This window comes from Dama dama, chromosome 18 (assembly GCF_033118175.1).
Source record: "Dama dama isolate Ldn47 chromosome 18, ASM3311817v1, whole genome shotgun sequence".
Lineage (NCBI taxonomy): Eukaryota > Metazoa > Chordata > Mammalia > Artiodactyla > Cervidae > Dama > Dama dama.
In genome coordinates, this window is record NC_083698.1 from 11,838,776 (window position 1) to 11,859,571 (window position 20,796).

The 20,796-nt window shown below is 40.6% G+C and overlaps 1 protein-coding gene across 1 annotated transcript in view; it reads right to left on the bottom strand.

The window, feature by feature from the left end:
- Positions 1-2,444: 2,444 nt before the first annotated feature.
- Positions 2,445-20,796, bottom strand: part of PON3 (paraoxonase 3) — a 28,346-nt gene continuing 9,994 nt past the window's right edge. The window contains exons 4-9 of the mRNA XM_061164928.1: positions 16,341-16,506; positions 11,849-11,975; positions 7,733-7,933; positions 6,181-6,262; positions 5,813-5,941; positions 2,445-3,351 (exon numbers count right to left, since the gene is read on the bottom strand). Of these exons, the coding sequence (XP_061020911.1) occupies positions 3,193-3,351; positions 5,813-5,941; positions 6,181-6,262; positions 7,733-7,933; positions 11,849-11,975; positions 16,341-16,506 (864 nt within the window). The 3' untranslated portion in view covers positions 2,445-3,192. The remainder of the gene's footprint in view (positions 3,352-5,812; positions 5,942-6,180; positions 6,263-7,732; positions 7,934-11,848; positions 11,976-16,340; positions 16,507-20,796) is intronic.

Sequence of the window (20,796 nt, forward strand, 5' to 3'; positions counted from 1 at the left end):
GGATCTGGGAGGGTGAAAGGGGAGTTCAGTCAAGATATCCATTCCCTCTGCCCTCTCTGCTGAGTTGTCATAGGTTAGCTGCATCCTACCAATGACAACAGCATCTATTGGGAGAGTCTCCACTTTATCTACTCTCTTTTGGTTCTAGTAACTGCTTCTACTCCCTTGTTCCTTCACACCTAGGGCTGGAAACAGTCCCTGGCCAACCCCCAATTCTCTCACGCCATTGCTAACAACGGAGTGTTATTCTTTGTCTTATTAGTTTCTTTTTTACATTCCCACCCTTGTAGCTATACTCCCCTTAAAGAACTTCCCTCAATAGCCCCATCTGAGTGTGCTTTCTGTTTCCTGCAAAACCTAACCAGTGATGTCTCTGGATGGCGCCATCAAGGGAGACTGCCACATTGATCACTCTTCTGAAAACTGGACAATAAAAGAAAAATAGATAATCTGTTTTTTAAGGCATCATATGTTTCATTTTGTATGTTACAAACGGTTAGCCTTACCTCAATTAATAGTGTTTTTTTTTCCAGGAGTTTGTTCTTTTCATAAAAATTTCAAATTTGTTGGCACAAGCTGGTGCATCAAACCCTTTTTATCTCTCTAATGTATACAGCATCTGCTTGTCTTATTTTTCATTTCTGACACTGGATAATTGAGCCATTCTTTTTTCTTCATAAATCCAACCAGATGTGTGTCAGATTTTATTATTTTTTTTTAAAGAATGAACTTTTGGCTGTTGTTTAATCTCTATGTGTGATTTTCTGTTTCATTAGTTGACGATTACAAAGTACTTCTGAACTTAGCATCTTAAAGCAGTCAGAAACTTTTATCATGATGCATAGTTTTTTGTGAACAAAACAGAAATGGAAGAGTTTTTGTATAACCTAGCCTTGACAGCCACGCATCATCATCTAGAATATCCTGTTAATTACACAAGTCAGCCATATTTGATGTAGGAGGGAACTGTGCAAAAGAATGAATACCAGAAATTAGACATCATCAGGGGCCATCTTGGAGAAGGCAATGGCAACCCACTCCAGTACTCTTGCCTGGCAAATCCCATGTATGGAGGAGCCTGGTGGGCTGCAGTCCATGGGGTCGCTAAGAGTCAGACATGACTGAAGCGACTTAGCAGCAGCAGCAGCAGCAGCAGGGGCCATCTGGAGCTGTCAATCACATTGGTTTTTGCTCTTTACTTTCCTGAGCTCAACCAAGAGTTCATCATCATTCTAGTATCCCCACCTGCATCTCTGACAATTTAAACAGAAAGACTGGGGAAGAAAAGACAGTGAATCATCAAAATACAGCCTCTATTGTGGGGGGCAGTCTCCCTCCTTCCCAAACCAAGTAAGGGAAGAGGCTCAAGGTAATCGCATACGACTTGGAGGTGCCTACATGAAGGGAAACACCAGGGCTTTATCTCTCCTAGGCCTTCACTGTGGAAGGACATATTGGTCCCTAGCAATGAGATCGCCCCCCATCTCTCTGGGGATTTTATCATGCAGCCTTTCCTAAATTGCCCCAAGAAGAAGAGGGTAAATTCTTATGAACCCACCAGCATCTAAATACGCTTATTCTTCTCATCTCTGGCTTTCCAAGTCTCCCTTAGTCAGATAAACTTTATCTAATTTGCAGGTGTATAAGTTAAAGACAGAAAAAAAAAAAAAGATTGTATTTTCCAAAACTGGCTATATACATGCTGTTAGTTATTTTTCTCTGTGTCTCCCCAGTGGTTAGCCTTTTGAAATGTAAAATCTGAGAACTGACTGTAACATTTTGCTGAGTTGTTCATCCTCTAAAGCAATGGAAACCACAATTTGTGTTGTGTGCTTAGTTGCTCAGTCATGTCTGACTCCTTGTGACCCCGTGGACTGTAGCCCGCCCAGGCTCCTCTGTCCATGGGATTCTCCAGTCAAGAATACTGGAGTGGGTAGCCATTCCCTTCTCCAGGGGATCTTCCTCACTCAGGGATGGAACCCGGGTCTCGTGCACTGCAGGTGGATTCTTTACCATCTGAGCCACCAGGGAAATCTGGAAACCACAGTTTTATTGTCTGAATCAAAAAGGCTAATATGGGCTAAAAAGTAGAATTTTACCTGGCTACAAAACTTTTCAACAAAACTTACGTCTAACTGAGCAAAATAATTTAGGACATAAAGAAGTCACCCCAACACCCTATCCTCAGAAGAGAAAAATATATCAACCAACCACTTCTCAGTGAAAGTCACAGAAAAGGGAAGGGGGAGGGGGTGGGGTGCTTGGGGTATATTAAGCCACGTTAATGATTTGCTGAAGGTTATCTTGATTTTTGGCCAAGAAAATCATTCATTTGACCAAATGAATGACTATTCATTCTCATCAAACTAAGGTTGTGTCCTTAAGACAATACTTCGGTACTATACTGTGTTATTTATTTCAAATTTTTTAGGGTCAAGTCTGTGGAATGTTGCTTAATAAGTGTTTACTGAATCAACCAAAATAACAAGTTTATAGCAGCTGAGGATTAACAGTTCTGAGGCCCTGTCTCCTAGTTCAGAGTCAAGCTGGTAACAACACTTCACTTCAGAGACCAGCTATCCCCATACATAATGACCTGTTACAAAGAGCAGATTAGCCCTGCCCCAGCTTAAAGCAGACAGTGCCATCTGTCCTTGTCACGTTTTCCAGAATCTGACTTCCTGTGTGTCTGCGTTGGGAGAAGGCCAGTTCAGGGAGGGCTTGGGCAGTCTCACAGTGCCAATTCTTGCTTTTATCCATGTGCTGGGCACGTGACTGGCAGTTTGTGTCTCGTGCAATTGAAGGAAGAGAAGGGCAACTGTAAATATTTGAACATGACCTCTTCTCCTGGTCTGGACTGCAGGAGGCTCAGAGCAGCATATGAGGTAATTTTGCCACACAGCTACCAAGTGAGCTGGACACCTCACTCATCACAGCTCACATGTCTTATTGTAGAAAGAATAATGGGAATAGTAGGTTAAAGAATTGAGAGGTTTGGCTTCTTGTCAGACTGTTGCTAACTTAACTTGGAATTAGGGGAATATTATGTAATTTCTCTGCTTCTTTATGTCTATGCATAAGAAAAGCTGGACACACTTTTATTGGTGTTTGTCATTTACTTTGAGTTCCACTAATCATATAATTAGGGGTTTACTTTTACCAAACGTGTAGACTTTTGGGGATGTCTGGAGTCTAGAGCTCACAGTACAGGGCTTTGTGAAATACAGTGCCTATGAGAAGCTTCCCCCTGTACGCAGAGGCCACAGAGCTACCCTGAAGTACTGAGCCATTGTTGGCGTACATGGTGCTTATCACGGGCTTCTCAGACAAAGCATTCTGGATGTGAAGTACCTGTCAAGAAAGAACGTTCATTAGTAGATATAAGAACAAACAGCTGTCAGAGACATTTTCCTTCCCAAACACTCCAGGACTTGTACAATTCTCAGAAATCAGTAAGTTAAAATCTGTGCATCTTTAGCCTTTTTTTTTCTTATTCTGATGAAATTATTAATGTTTCTAATCAAGTGGGCTAGTAATCTCACATCAGCCAAATTCCTCAACAGATGGTTTTCACAGTTTTGATAGTTCAGGCATCTCTATAGAGACAGGTAAGAACCATGAATGCTCTTATCTAATTGAGTGTGCAGTCTTCCTTCTGTAGAAAGGGTCTTGCCTTTCACTGGGAATACAGCATGGGGAGGTAAACGTGGAGCAAAATAATGAAGGGACAGCGAGTTAGCCAGCCAAACCAACCCAGAACCAGTGGATGGTAGTTTTCATAGCTGCAGCCCCCACTTAGGGAAGCAAGCGCAAAGAATGCATATTCTGGAATTCAGTCTGACACAACTGCCTAATCCTATTTTTGATCTGCAAGATTAACACTCTTTAGTTTGCTAATCAGTAAATATATAAGTGCTCAGGTTTCCAAATAGTTTGGATGAAGTTCACTCAAATTAGGACATGATGTGAATTAAAGAAAACCAATTAGGAGTTCATGAGTCTATATCTACATCTCTTATTAAAACAGAGTTTAGTAGAGTTTTTGTTTGTTTGTTTGTTTGTTTGTTTGTTTGTTTGTTTTCTAATTTCCTATCTTAAGGAAGATCCTACAACTTTATCTCAGGTTTGTTACATGGAAATACTCAAGATGGAACTCATGTTGTAAACATTAGCCTCAACCAAAAATAAAGGGTGTCAGAGATTGTGAAGAAAGAAGTCTTACCTAAAATAAACAAATGATTAAACTTGAAAATGGAGACATGAAAAAGAGTCTAAGAAATTTTCAAATCATTCTATGGATCATATTTTCTTTTGTTCTTTTAAAGCAGACATTATTTTTGGGCATTTGTAGAAAAGCTATATGTATCACTTTGTGAGGCACACATCTGAGGCTAGGGTAGCTTGCTAGCTCAGGGTCAGATTCTTTAGGCTGTAGTCTCAGACTGTACTTTATATATTTTTGATGTTTTGGGTTTTTTTTTTTTTTGATTGTTATGCTTTTTGTCAAGAAGCTGTGACTAGGGAATTCCCCGGAGGTCCAGTGGTTAGGACTTCACAATTTCACCAAGGGCATGGGTTCAGTCTCTGGTCTGAGAACTGAGATCCCACAAGCTATGCGGTGTGACCAAAAAATAAAAAATAAAAGTTGTGACTAATTTGTTAATAGAAGAAAAAAAGGTTTCAAGTTTTTATTTATTTATTTTCACTGTACTGCACAGCATGTGGGATCTTAGTTCATCAACCAGGGATCAAATGTGAGCCCCTGCATTGGAAGCACAGAATGTTAACCAGTGGATTGCCAGGAAATCTCAAGAAACAAATTAAAAAAAAACTAAACTGAAGAATAGCGATTTTGGAAGCAGTATGTTCTTTACCCACTGGACCAATTACCAGGGTGGTGTTTGAGGCTCAAGTTCCCAACACCCCAAACCTAGATTCAAACATCATATCTTTGTTAGAATCTTACCTTCTCGGTGAGGTCTGTCTTGGTCTCTGTATTTACTAAGACCTGCTGTCTCTCTGTTCACAGCAGGCCTGATCCCTTTTACTGCTATGCTTTTTCTTCCATAGAACTTGCCAACTTCAAACTTACTATTAATAGATAATTTACTTATTTCTTATGCTTATTGTTCATTGAGTGTCTCCCTCCCTAACAGTATGGATCTTGGTATGCTTTATTTTCTGATATATATTCTAAGTATGAGAACAAAGTCTACTGCATTATAAGTGCTCAATAAATTTTTGAGAATAAATCTCTCATAGTATGTGTGCCAAGAATTTATATCTATATTTAAACTCACTAGAGATTTTTTTTATTCTTAAGCATAATGCTGTAGAAATTGCAATACTTCATGCTGTTGTTTTTAATGCCATATAAAATTCAATGGTGTATGATATTATTTTAGAAGAGATTTAAAATAACATCTTTAAAAGGAGACATTCTTCAGCACTCTCATATATAATGGAACTGTTGGCAAAATCTAATTTTGTTTTGAGATTACAGTCATTTAAACCAGGGTTCCCCAGTCCCCTGGGCCATGGACTGGTATCCATGTTTTCCAATAACAAGTATAGCCTTTGCATGGATGGGATATGTTGTTTAGCACTGATGGTTAGCTGGTACCAGGTGACTGGAAAGGGTTAATGGGCTGTATCTCCCCATCCTGTCCCAAATCTTACTCTTCAGAACATATGCAGAATTTGTTCAGTTCTGGAACATCACATATGACCTGCTAAATTCTCCCAAGTCACCTCCACACATTATTTGTTCTTGCAGCTTTCCCCTGCAGTTCAGGTAAGTCTAAGAACTTACTTCTGACCCTGGAGGATCCTCGGTGTTATACATCAGCAGCTTGATAGCATTAGGATGGCATCCTGCCAAAATATCTCCCGTGTCAGGATCAACAGTTAAGTTATCCACTAAGGTGTCCAACTGTATTACCTTCCAACAAAGAGGAAGCAGTGAAACATTGTTCTGACTTTCATCCCTCCCACCTCCCTCCTACCAGCTCCTTCTGGCTCCCCAAATTGATAATTTTGCTACTGAATTTTCTAAGTGCAAACGTAATGTCACCATCATTCTTCTAAAATAGTCTCATTTCCTTCATTCAAGAAGTACATTCCCAGGTCAAGCTTGGAAGCTAATGGAACATGTTGTATGGGAAACCAGGGTACTGTTACCTTGAGTTGAGTTAAATCCCAGTTGTCTTGTATTTTCATAACATGAATGTTCTTATCTGATACATCAGCTACATAGATATACCTTTGAAGTAAACAACATTTACATTTAAGCAAGTAATAATGAAAGATGACACTATTATTTTGGAAAAGAGGTATACAAATTCACAATAACTCAACGTGCCCATGCAATACCTTGCTAAACCACAGTGAAAGATAATGGAGTAATATGTTTAATGTTTTGAAGTAGTTTAATAAGCTTTGAATATGAAATTTGACCAAAAGCAATAGAATTGGTATTTCCAAATGCCATACAGGCTCAGTCTCATTAGTTAAAAGAGTCACACTTTATTCTTTAAATTGAATGGAGGTAAGTGGATCTCTTATAAGGCCAATAGATTCTATACTTCTAGTGCTTGAAACTAGTGCTTGAAAAGATGTAGCAGATGACCATGAAACTCAATCACAATCATTTTTAAAAAGAGGAGGAATACTTAGAGTTGTTTTCCACAGGGATCATCTCTACTTACTGTCTTACCATTATATTTAATATTCATGGTACTCTTCTTTTTAAATAACCTTCCATTTTAAAACACTTTAAAAGAATGTCTCTCATAAAATTTTATACTGCATAAAATAGCATTTTCTCATGGAAAAGTCTGCTGTAGTATGAAAGGAAGTCTGCCACTTATACAATCACAATGCCCAGTCTAAGTTGGGCCTCCCTGTCTAAAGTGAACTTTTGGGTAACTGAACGTAGTATAAGTGGTTAAAGTCCTTCTGACCTCATAAAGAATAGAAGTACTATGCATTTATTCTTTTTAGTCACACAGGAATTTGGAACAAACTGTGCCTGCCTGCCTATGTCCCTGCCCAGGCTATTTTTGCTACCACCTGTCCTAGGTGTCCAGGAGTCCACCAGTACCCAGACCAGGGGGTAGGGCAGAGCAGTCCTAGGTACTGCCCTGACATGGGGCAGGCTGGGGATGCCTCCCATCCCAGCCACCTCCTGTCTCACCTAGCCTCCCATGGCCAGAAAGACGGGGCCCTTGAAATTTAAGAAATTAAGATAATAATACTAACAATGATGAAAAGAAGGCTGGGCCACAGGGACTTGTTCTCTCCTGGAGCCCAAGACCCACCTGGCCTTGTGGCCATGCTGATACCCACCTCGGGACCAGGCATCCATCACCCCACAACCCACGGCCCCAGACCTCTGTAATTTTATATCAAATTTGAGCTGAAGCTTTATATATTTAATTCATTTTGTTAAACAAGAAAACATATATCCCTTTTTCTCTTTAAAAAAGAATTTGAAACAAGGACCTCATATCCATTGGTCCAAATCCTTCATTTTGTTGAGGGAGCCTTATGTGCACAAGGGCAATGACATTAAGGGTGGCTTAAGGTCACACATTAAGTGTGAACCCTTGCCACACCAGATCCCTGCACACATCTATTGAGTACTTAAGCCTCAAGATGCAACCACTTCTTCAGGGATGGAGTCCACAAGAACATCAAGGGTAAAGGGTTGAAAATTCAAAAAAGAGCTTACTTCTTGTCTAGTGAGATTGTAATTCCATTGGCAGAACTAAATCCTCTGGCCACCACTTTAACCTCTCTTGGGCTGTAGAAAAGCACATGAGTCCAGCGAAGATCCATGACCAACTCTAATAGTGCCAAGAAGAAGTTGGTAAAATAGTGGTCTCTGGTGGCATAGAACTGTTCTGGTCCGAGAACCACAATATCATTCACACTAAAATGAAAAAAGTGAGAGACAGAGAGAGGGAAAACCAACAAACCATGGACTAGTTAAAATCATGAAATCTCAAAGACCAATAAATTGATCAGCTTGAAGGATTATATAAGAACTAGTCTGGATTAAAGAATTCCACGAAGAGTACATGGTTTTTCATTGCCCTGATGGGTTTTCTTTTAGCCACTTGTTATTTGCTCACTCTTCCCTTCCATAGAAGTCAGCAAAAATAGATAAGTTTACAGATAAACCCCAAATCTAAATCTGTTAACTTGTGAATGTTAATAGCAGTTATCTGTGGTGGTCATAGTGCAATTCACCAGTAGTTCTGGTTCTCTTCTTTCTTGAATTAGGCTTCTCCATGCCCTTGGAGTTAGGCACAGCTGTGTGACTTGCTCTAGCCAATGAAAATGAAATGATATATTAGCTTTCTAGATGGGAGGCTTTGAGAGCCAGAATGGTTCCCTCACTCTCCCACAGTAACCAGCAACTTTTCTGATAAAGTGTGGTCCTCTCTTAGGGTACTACATGAGGACACCATACAGCTGACTTCCCCAATCTACAGTGGACATATAGCATGAGTGAGAAAACAAAACAACTTCATGGGTTTGAGCTGTGAAAGAATTAGGGTTTTTCTTTTCTGTTATTGCACCAAGACCCAGATCAACCTGACCTTTATATTTTCTCTGCATAAGTGGGATTATGAGTGTTATTCATTTCTTATTTATGTTCTTCAGTACCATTACAAAATTTAAACGAAGCAAGTCTTACTCTTACAACAAAAGCCAATAAAAACAAAGTCAGTTCCATTTTGGAAAAGAAAAAATGAGATGACTTGGAAAAAAATGCAGGAAAAAAAATTGAATTTTGTGTGTGTGTGTGAAGCTCCTTTATGCAGCAACTTTGTAAAATACACAATATTGTCAATAAGTTTAATGTGCCACCCTTTCTAGTGGTATACATGAATTTTTAAATTTTCATTTTATATTGGAGTATACTCAGTTAACAATGATGTTAGTTGCAGGTGTATAACAAAGTGATTCAGTTACACCCATACGAGTTTAGACTTAATTTAGGAAAGAAAAATTTGGATGAATCAGGAGATACTTTGAGGTTTTGGTGTATAATGATTTTCCCAAGTTTCTTGGGCTTTAGGTCTCAGTTTACACAATCCTTCTTCCAAGAGGTATTGCCCAACACCATAGATTAATTTAAACTCCCTCATAATATGTCCTGTAGCACTTTGTTCCACCTCTTGAAATGTCTTGTCATTGTGTTTATCAGGGCACTCCTCAAAGTCCTCCAAGCCCACCTGCTCTGTTCCAGCTGGCACTGTCTCACCCAGCTCTGCATAGGACCTGACAGAATTCCACAATGCACCCTTCTAGTACCTTGCCCATGTCTGTTATGGGCCTTTTACTCCTACTTCCAGGCTTCCAGATTGATATGAAAGCACAGGATATCACCAGATTTGCCTTGCACATGCATAAGGAGCTATGTGCAGGAATTAATACCCCTTGAAGTAAACCTTTGACTGCTAAAAGATGGGGCTGGTGGATAAATTCCTCTTCCTCTCTTATCTTGACTAGACTGTCTTGAAATGATGCTTATGTTGCTTATTGGAGGGCAATACCATGATTTTATTTTATTTTTTATTTTTTTTATTTTTTTATTAGTTGGAGGCTAATTGCTGATTTTAAGTAGTCAGTTACACTTAACTGTACACTTAGTGGCTGACTTGACAAATATATTTACTATAGACTCTCTCCTGTATCAGTACAATTCAGTTTAGTTGCTCAGTCATGTCCAACTCTTTGCAACCCCATGGACTGCAGCACGCCAGGCCTCCCTGTCCATCACCAATTCCCAGAGTTTACTCAAACTCATGTCCATTGAGTTGGTGATGTCATCCAGCCATCTCATCCTCTGTCATCCCCTTCTTCTCCCGCCTTCAATCTTTCCTAGCATCAGGGTCTTTTCCAGTGAGTCAGTTCTTCGCATCAGGTGGCCAAAGTTTCAGCTTCAGCATCAGTCCTTCCAGTGAGTATTCAGGACTGATCTCCTTTAGGATGGACTGGTTGGATCTTGTAGTCCAAGGAACTCTCAAGAGTCCTTTCCAACACCACAGTTCAAAAGCATCAATTCTTCAGTGCTCAGCTTTCTTTATAGTCCAACTCTCACATCCCTAAATGATAACTGGAAAAACCATAGCTTTGGCTAGATGGACCTTTGTTGGCAAAGTAATGTCTCTGCTTTTTAATATGCTGTCTAGGTTAGTCATAGCTTTTCTTCCAAGGAGTAAGCATCTTTTAATTTCATGGCTGCAGTCACCATCTGCAGTGATACTGGAGCCCAGAAAAATAATGTCTGTCACTGTTTCCATTGTTTCCCTATCTATTTGCCATGAAGTGATGGGACCAGATGCCATGATCTTAGTTTTCTGAATGTTGAGTTTTAAGTCAACTTTTTCACTGTCCTCTTTCACTTTCATCAAGAGGCACAGATTTGTTGTCTCATTTGCTGTCTGTCTTCTTATCAGGACATCCATCATATTGGATTAAAGGTGGGCTGTAATACAGCCTCATCTTAACTAATTACATCTACAAACATCCTGTTTCCAAATAAGGTCATGTTTTGATGTATGGGAGGGGGGTTAAAATTTTACTTTTATATTTTTGAAGGGACACAGTTCAACCTATGATACTCCCCTTCCCCTGCCTCAGGTTGGTCTCTGACTTTTGCATCCTGGGCTGCACAAGTCCTAATAAAGGACTTGTGTCTCGAGTTTTCCCTCAGGCTATGCTGAGGAGCTTCCCATGAGGTGACCAGGTAGGTCATCAGGCCTGTGAGAGAACCCCCATTTTGCTGAAGAACACTGAAGCACAGGTTAAGTGGTGGGTCCACAGTTTCTCATTTACCGAGTGGCAGTCCTAGTCCCCACCATGCCTCAGAACCCAGCACGACGCATCGTGGGAAAAGTCAACAACGTTACGTTCTCTTACGTCCTCCCCTCTGCTTTTGTTATCCCCTAATTCTGTTTGGAGAAATTAAAATATGTCGTTGAGAAAGAGAGCAAAGGAGAAAAGATGAGCTTGGTTCCTTTGCTTTCCCTACTCTTCTACCTGATGCGAAGATGAACCTCTACTGTTTTAGAACCAGTCTCAGTGCTGAGTCTGTTTTATAAAAGATTCTTCATATTTCATTACAGTCTCGGAACAGGCAACCTAGGCCATAAAAACACTTAGAATTTTTCTCAAAGATGTTCACCACAGTGAATAAGAGCCCAGCTTTGAGTTCAGAGGTGTTAAGGTTTACACCTAGTTCAGCCACTTACAAGTTACGTAACTTGGCCCCAAACTGCTCTAAGTCTGTTTACCCCTGCCTGTCACTAAAGGCAGTTGTGAGAAGGGGTGGATCAGGTTCTCCTTTCGGCAGAAAGCCTGGCACATAGTCAACACTTGATAAGTGTGAACTTGTATATGTGCCTACAGGCCTTTTTTTTTTTTCCCCTTCAAATTCTACTTTAAAACTTTGATTCAACAAAGGAATGGTCCTTCTGGAGGCTGGTTATAACGCCCAGTGGGTGTGGCTTTCAGATTGCCACCTCCTAGGACAGCTAGAGGGTGTGGGTGTCTAAAGAGCCCAGTAGCAGGCACTGCACTGTTGCGTTACCGAGGATGGAATTAGAGCTTGGGAATCTAACTGAGCAGCTTTATAGGACTAAAATGCTTTCCGAAAGTTGCAGACATTCAATACCAAACACAGCAGTTTCTAGGGAGGTGCTGGGTAGTGTCACCATGGGAACCTTTAGAAAGCTTTAGGGAAAAAAACTTCAAAAGTTTAAGACAGCCTGCTGAACTAAGAAAGCATACAGCAGAGGCGCAGAATAAATAGAAGTGCAAAATAATCCCATACCTTTTGAGAAGTTCGTGTTTTATAGTTTTCAGGTATACCAAAGAACGTTGTTGTTCCTCATATTTAAATATCTCCACGGTGGAGTCCATGTGGGGATGGTTCACAACATAAAGATACACAGTTTGGTCTAGATAGAGAAAAGGCATAATTTCCAAGAAGTTGGCTACTATTTCAACTGTTTTAGACATAGTATAGAACTTGATTATGTCCAGGGATCTTTCTTACACATCTTGTATCTGATCCCCACAACCCATCTGATGTAAGTCAAACAAATGCCAGAATCCCATTTTATTGAAAAAACTGACACTCAGAAGGTTAATGATTTATGAGCAATTTTACCACCACACAGTGGCAAAGCCAAGCCCAGATATTTCTGCAATGCTCCCTTCAGCCTCACCTGCACACCCTCTCTAACAGGAAGATGCAGAACTACCATGGTGATTAAACATAGATGTGGTTTCCCAAGGTGGCCTTTCAACAAACAGAAGTGGGTACAAGCAAGTGAAGCTTTCCCAAGAATTCTTTTCTGTGAGAACTGCCTACATTGCAACACACATTCAAGAGGTGTCAGGCCTGAGTAAGCATATTAAACACCTCCCAGTTACAGAATGAACTCCTAACACAAGTCACCCTACCTGAGGTTGCAGAAATGGTATTTATTTGTGAACCCAACGGATGTGAAATGTAAATAGGAATGTAGGAGAAGATAATTAATTGTGGAGTCACTAAATCGTGTCTGACTCTTTGTGACCCCATGGGCTGTAGCCTACCAGGCTCCTCCATCTATGGGATTTTCCAGGCAAGATTACTGGAGTGGGTTGCCATTTCCTTCTCCAAGAGATCTTCCCAACCCAGGGACTGAACCCGGGCCTCCCGCATTGCAGGCAGATGCTTTACCATCTGCGCCACCAGAGAAGTTAGTAGGAGAAGATAGATTAGCCAATTCTAGGTTCTAACTAGCCTCAGGAATTTTCACCTGTCTGTTCTCATACTGGAATATGAACTGCTGTGATGTGAACCAGATTAGGGGCAGCACTCTGGCTTACCAGAGTAGTCTTTTCTAACTTACCAGGAGCTCTAAATCAGATGAGCTCCAGAGTTTGAAAAAACCTGGGCCCGTGCTTCCACTCAGGACTGGATCTGCATTCCTCTCCTCAGTTCCCTTCTTGGGGTTTCCAATTATGCAGTGGAGCAAGCTGGAAGCTGGAGCCCTGAGAGGTGGGGCTTATCCTCAGGGCCCCTGAAACACACAGGCAGCTTTATCTGAATCAAGGAAAAGTGCTCCCTCACAGAAGAACCTTTCTTTTGGTCTGACCCAACTCTATTCCAGGGACTCGACAGACAGAACATGAATAGGATTTAGTCCCCACGTGGCCCTTCAACAAAACACTCTTGCTGGTCACAGCATGAAAAATACATGTGCTGCCCTGGCTTTACCCCCTTCTTAAGACCTTTTTTCATTTAAGAGATATCTGGTGAGAAGACTTTCGTTCTCTATCTTCTTATTCATGCCAATTTTTGTATAATGTTTTGGCCTTGTGAATTAAATACATAATTAAGGGAGGTCACTAACAAAATAAGATGTTAATAATAATACACTCAACTTCTGAAAACCTGCTTATATGCCTGAGGATTAATCAGTAAATGGTCCTATCTTAAAAAAGAAAAAACACTGTCTCTTCTGAGAGTGATGGTGAATTTTCAGAAGGGAGTGACATGACCACATTTGCACAGAAAATAACTACTTGCTTATAAAAATGATTTGAAGTGATACAAGAGGGCAGGCGCCATCAGGGGCCACTACAGAATCTAGGAAAGACATGCTAGGGACCAGGACTGGGATGGTGCAGTGAGGATAGGGAGAGGTAAGCGGTTTGGAGAGTTCTGTGAGGGGTGAATTGGACAGAACATTGTAACTAGTCGACTGAATGAGGCAGGGAGAGGGGAAGAGTCAAGATTGGGCCCAGTGTTTTATTTTGAGGAATAAATTATATATGAAAGGACTTTATGAACTGAAGAACAATATAAAACTGTTAGGTACAATTATCTTTTAAAGAAGAGCTTGCTAACTAAGCAAATACATGTCATATATTATTACAGATTTCAGGGGAATATTTAACTTAGTAAAAGACCCTGATGCTCGGAAAGATTGAAGGCAAGAGGAGACGGGGGCGACAGAGGATGAGATGGTTGGATGGCATCACTGACTCAATGGACATGAGTTTGAGCAAGCTTCGGGAGATGGTAAAGGACAGGGAAGCCTGGGGTGCTGCCGTCCATGAGGTTGCAAACAGTTGGACAGGACTAAGTGACTGAACAACAGAAAAGCTTTGAGCTATTTAAAAGTTACCCATTTATTTAAAAATTAGCAAGTCTCTCTGTTGGTTCAGATGAAAGGGATGAAACAGATCGATTGGATAAGTGGACTGAGATAATTATTAATAATTTTTTGTTCATTGAAATTACTCTAGCAAATTTATATTTAACAATGCATTGTAACTCCAGTATGTATTTGGAAGAATTAAAACACCATTCATTGAAAAATTTTGATTTGCAACACTTCCATTTCTCCTCCTTTTCATGTCATTACTACTAGAGAGGTTTCATTCTTCTTATATTTTACATGATCCATAGACCCACAAATATTTACAAATTGTTAGTCTGTAGTTATACACTATAAAGAAAAATACTATTATTTTAAAGCATATGTAATACAGTGTATTCATAACTATGCTCTGTTTTCTGTGACAGCTTTTTTGAGATATAATTCACTTGCCTTTAAACTCACACTTTGAAAATGTACAGTTTAGTGTTTGTACTGTATTCACAGAGTTGTCCAGCCAGAGCCACTATCTAGTTCCAGAATATTTTCATCACCCCCCACAGAAACCCCATACCCACTGGCTGTCACCCCCATTCCCCACTGTCCTGAGTCCCTGCCAACGATGAATCTACTTTTTGTCTCTGTAAATGTACCTTTTCTGGACATTTAATATAAATGGAATCAAACAGCATGTGGCATTTAGTGACTGAATTCTTTCACTTAGGGTAATGCTTACAGGGTTCATCAGTACTTCATTTATTTTTATTGCCAAATAATATTCCATTGTATAAACATACCACCTTTTGGTTATGCATTCATCATTTCATGGGAATTTGGATTATTTTCACCTTTCGCATGTTAGGAGTAATGCTGCTATGACAATGTGTGTGTAAGTTTTTGTATGAACCTATGTTTTCAGTTCTCTTGGGTATGTGCCAACGACTAGTTTCTGCATCATGTGGCAATTCTAGATTTAACATTTTGGGCAACTGCTAAAATGATTTCACCCGTGATTGCACCCAATGCCACCAGCAAAGTGTGAGGATGTCAGCTTCCTTACATCTTTGCCAATGCTTGTTATTGTCTGTCTTTTTTTATTGTAGCTGCTCTGTGGTTATAAAGTGGACTCATTATGGTTTTGATTTGCATTTCCCTAATGACTAAGGATACTGAGTATCTTTTCATATGTTTATTGACCATTTGTATATCTCTTTGGAAGGATCTGCTAAGATCTTTGTCTATTATTTAATCAGGTTATTTGTCTTTTTGTTTGAGATGTAAAAATTACTCATATATTCTGGATATAAGCCTCATCAAATACCTGATTTGCATATCTTTTCCTCTGACTCATTAGGTTGTTTTTCACTTTCTTGGTGGTGTTTTTTCCTTTATTTATTTAGCTCATCTTAATAGAAGTGTATCACCTGGTAAACCACTTTGGTATTTTATTATTTTTTAATAAACTTTTTGTTTTATCTTAAAGCATAGCCAATTAACAGTGTTGTGATAGTTTCAAGTGAACAGCAAATGGACTCAGCCACACACATACATGTATCCATTATCCACCAAACTCCATCCCATCCAGGCTGCCATACAACCTTGAACAGAGTTAGCTGTGGTATATTGCTTGTATCTTTTGAAGATTTTAATTTTGATCATGTCTAATTCGTCCATTGTTTTCTTTTATGTTGTTTTATAATGTCACATCTTCACTTTCACTTTTTACTTTCATGCATTGGAGAAGGAAATGGCAACCCACTCCAGTGTTCTTGCCTGGAGAATCCCAGGGACGGGGGAGCCTGGTGGGCTGCTGTCTCTGGGGTTGCACAGAGTCAGACATGACTGACGTGACTTAGCAGCAGCATAATGTCACATGATTATTTTCAAAGGGCCTTTAGTTTATATGTTAGATTTCTGAGAACAACATTCAGGCTGGTTTTGATGGTGAGATGAAAAGGGAATAAGAGAAAGAGGGTGTGACCACAATCTAGTCTTCCTCTCTTTCATGCAATTAAAAAAATGTTCTGATATACATTTATTATCTCACAAATATATACCTTTATGGTAAAATAGCATCTTCCCTCCTTTGACATACATGCTGGCTAGTTTGAGGATGAGTGGTTTGTATTTCCCTCATTTCCCCCTTATTCTTCAGCATTCAGGCTTTACCTTTGTCAATGAAAGTACTCATTCCATGTGGATTAAAGGATGCTCTATCAAAACCATCACTGATGTTTAATTCCTGGACCCTTGGGTTTTGCTCATTTAAATCCATCAAGAAGATTCGTCCTGGCTCATCTGGTGCAAGGTCTGGCATGCCTGGATATTTTAATCCCTTTAAGAAACAGAGAAACAAAAATGTTCAAAGCTCTAAATTTCTTTTATAGATTTCTGGGATTTTTTTACACTGTCTGATGTTGCCATTATCTGATCTGAAGGATTACCAGTATCATCCAAGCCGTTGGGAATGGGAATATGGGAAGAACCTATTTTCAGTTTTTAATATATAGAGAGGAGGTTAAGCCAAAGAGCATAATACAAGAGACTAAGCTGAATTACTTTGTTTGAGTCCCTTGGCCTGCCTAAGCTACAGGTTACTCATTTATAAAATGTGGAAGTTAAAATACTTAATTACTAAGGCTCTTTCTAGTCCTAGGGTGTATGGTTTCATTACACTGCTCCCACCCTCACTTCAGTTCAGTTCAGTCGCTCAGTCGTGTCCGACTCTGCAACCCCATGAACCGCAGCACACCAGGCCTCCATGTCCATCACCAACTCCCGGAGTCCACCCAAACCCATGTCCATTGAGTCAGTGATGCCATCCAACCATCTTATCCTCTGTCGTCCCCTTCTTCTCCTGCCCTCAACCTTTCCCAGCATCAGGGCCTTTTCTGTTTGTCATTACATAATATAACAGTGTAGGGTGGGATGACGAAGAGTAGGATCAGCTAAGAACTAATAGGAGACCCAGTTTCATTGAGTTGACTATTTCTGACCTGTTTGGTTCCTACAGATTGGTCCAAAGATTTGAATGTGAATCCTTTTCTCCAAATACTGTAAAACATTCATTCCAGTAACTTGTACAGTGGCTGTTTCTACTGGAGGGACAAGGTGTTTATCAACCAATAATAGGTGTCCTGAATGTATTGGACCTTTCCTGCATCCCAGGTCACAGTGTCAAAACTTAGGATTGGTTTATTCTATACTAATTATAAAACTCAGCCTACTTCCTCCTTGTATCCTTCCTCTATCACTCTGATGTATGTAAACATCAACAACCTTGTATATTTTCTTGTACACTCATGTCTACTTATACCCAGTTTAAATTATTTCCTTCTCTTTCTTTCTACTCTAACTTCTCCCTTGCACTCTCTCTCCCCTTCCTCCCTCCCTCTCTTTTACACACACACACACACACACACACACACACTCTCTCTCTCTCTCTCTCTCTCTCTCTCTCTCTTTCTCTCTCTCTCTCTCTCTCTCTTACTCATACTATTCTTGGCCCTTCCATTGCCCCACCCCCTGACCTCTAGGAGAGTAGGTCTTCAGTTCCAAATTTTTTGTTGTTGAGTCACTCAGTTGTGTCTGACTCTTTGTGACCCCATGGACTGCAGCAAATAACTCTGCCTGTATATCTTCAAACCTTTCTTAGAATAGTCCTGCTATGCTTAAATCATGGGAAACCTGGCTTTCCTCAGATAATACCAGTCACTGAAGCCCTTCGGTGGAAGGGCTATTCCCTCTATCATTCATCCTCCTTAAGTCACCACACGTAGAGGACAGATCAGTATGCCCCTGTTGTTGTTGTTCAGTTGCTAAGTCGTGTCCGACTCTTTGCAACCTCATGGACTGCAGCAGGCCAGGCTTCCCTGTCCTTTGCTATCTCCAGGACTTTGCTCAAACTCATGTTCATTGAGTCGATGATGTCATATAATTGTCTCATCTTCTGTCATGCCCTTCTCCTCCTGCCCTTAATCTTTCCCAGCATCAGGGTCTTTTCCACTGAGTCAGCTCTTCTCAGCAGGTGGCCAAAGTATTGGAGCTTCAGCTCAGCATCAGTTCTTTCAGTGAATATTCAGGGTTGATTTCCTTTAGGATGGACTGGTTGGAACTCCTTGCAGTCCAAGGGACTCTCAAGAATCTTCTCTACCACCACAGTTCAAAAGCATCAATTCTTTGGTGCTCAGCCTTCTTTATGGTCTGACTCTCACATCCATACATGACTACTGGAAAAACCATAGCTTTGACTATGCACACCTTTGTTGGCAAAGTGATGTCTCTGCTTTTTAATACACTGTCTAGGTTTGTCATAGATTTTCTTCCAAAGAGCAAGTGTCTTTTAACAGCCCTGAGCTATGCACTTCTGCTTCCAGATCTCGAATCTTGCCATCATCAGTTAAGAGCCTTTCTTCTAAGGAAGACTCACTCTTTGCTCAGTGCTTCCTTATCAAGTTCTCTATCAAGTCTCTTTGCCCTGTTCTAGCTTTTATATAGGGCTCTTGCCTGGAAAATCCCATGGACGGAGGAGCCTGGTAGACTGCAGTCCATGGGTCGCTAAGAGTTGGACACCACTGAGGGAATTCACTTTCACTTTCCACTTTCATGCATTGGAGAAGGAAATGGCAACCCACTCCATTGTTCTTGCCTGGAGAATCCCAGGGACGGGAGCCTGGTGGGCTGCTGTCTATGGGGTCGCACAGAGTCGGACACGACTGAAGCGACTTAGCAGCAGTGGCAGCAGTCTAAAATCAGGTTGAAAAACACTATGAAGTTATCATCTCAGCTTCAACCAGACATTTAATATTCTTTATCAATATTTGTGTTTATTCTAATATGTAAACTACTGTGTATCTCTAAGTATCTATTCTGGATTTATTTCATTATCTTCCATAGACCACACCATCTTTCTGTATTCTCAGTGGATGACTTTACCTCCTTTTTCACTGAAAAAAAAACCCATGCCATTCAACATGAATTTCCTGATTTCCTCCTTTCTACCTCAGTTTATTCTTCAGTTTTATCAATTCTCATCCTTTCTCCCTCCTTTCTAAGGAAAGAATATCCTTCTGTTCTTAGTTAATTCCCTGTTCTCTAGGGCCTGTCTTTAGAATTCACCACTCATTCTTCACCAATGTCCCCTTCTTTTACCTGAAAAATTGCTCATTGCTCTTTCCCTGAAACAAATATTTTCCAACTTTACTATTTCAAACAGGCATTTTTCTCACCTTCCTTCACTGTCAAATTTCTTACAAACATCACTTGACCTTGGTGCCTTGGTTTGAATTGCTCCAACTCATATTCTACCAGTTTGTAGAAATACCTCTATAAAGGTCATATCAACGGCCTCCAAAATGTCCTATTTAATAATCCTTCTATATTTCCTTATCTGTATCTCTGTGGCATTTGACACTATGGTAGAAGTTTTATTTCTTATCAAAAAATCAGAAGTAGAATTTCCAGATAGAATTACTGCTTCTTTTCCTGCCCTTCCCTCCTGTCCTCATCCATCCCTCCCTTCTCATTCTGCACTCTTCCCTTGCAGAGCTCATTCATAAGGTTTCAGGTATTTCTTCTATATCAGTAATTATCAAACATGCACAGTTCCCTGGAATCTCTCTATGGAGCCCTATCTTGCATCCCAGCTTCTTCATAAGGGCAGCTCAAAATCAAATGATCAAAACCAAAATCGTCTCACCTCAAATCCTTGCTCTCATTTATATCTACTCTCTGCTAAGGGAATCACTGTTTTCTCCAATATCAGGCCATACAATTGAGACTCCAAATCTACCCTTTCCTTCCTTCAGAGTCAATTTGTCAGTAAGTCCCATGGCACAAATAATGGTGACATTGGGGGAAGGACATCAGAGACACCCAGTTCTTCCCATTTTCACTTGAGGTACATCGTCTCTTTTCACGTAAGGAAAATTAAGCCCAGAGAAGTGAAATGCCTAAGTCACTCAGATCATTAGTTGCACAGTGATGTACAACTTTCTGCCACACCATAATGAGAGGTTCGACAGTAGAGAATATTCTATTGCTTAAGAATGCTGCTCAGGGCAGAGCCCCACAGCAAGTCTGGTGGGAGCTTGGAGGAATGTAAGGTCACTGCCAGCTGGCAGAAGGATCAGGTGCTCTGGAAGTGGAAATGATCTGACTGGGGAATAAGGGTGGGGCATGGCAAACAAACATGGCCCACATTAAGTGTCACGACAAATGAAACTCTTTACACATGCTTGGTTTTCTGTTTAAAGCAGTTAGGTAAGAATCTTGGCAAATGTTTGCAATTATTTAGATACTGTTCACCCCTGAAAATGGCAAAAATCACCGGGGTGTGCAGGCATCTTATTTCCACCCACAGACTCCAGGAACGTGTGGACAAGCACTGAACTCCTGCATGGCCCGCGTTCACCAGGACACGTGTTCAGTAAGCAGTCAGGCGCCTGTGCGCACCAGATACTCTGTCAGGTGCGGCATGGCGGCAGACATGCCGAGGTCCTAGTCTCAAAAGGGCCCATCAGATATGGGGAGGCATCTAAGACCCTCACCACAGGGAAACCGTGGGGTCATAGAAGGGCCACCTTGCCCAGAAGAGAGAGTGTTAGGGATATTCCTGAGGGATTAA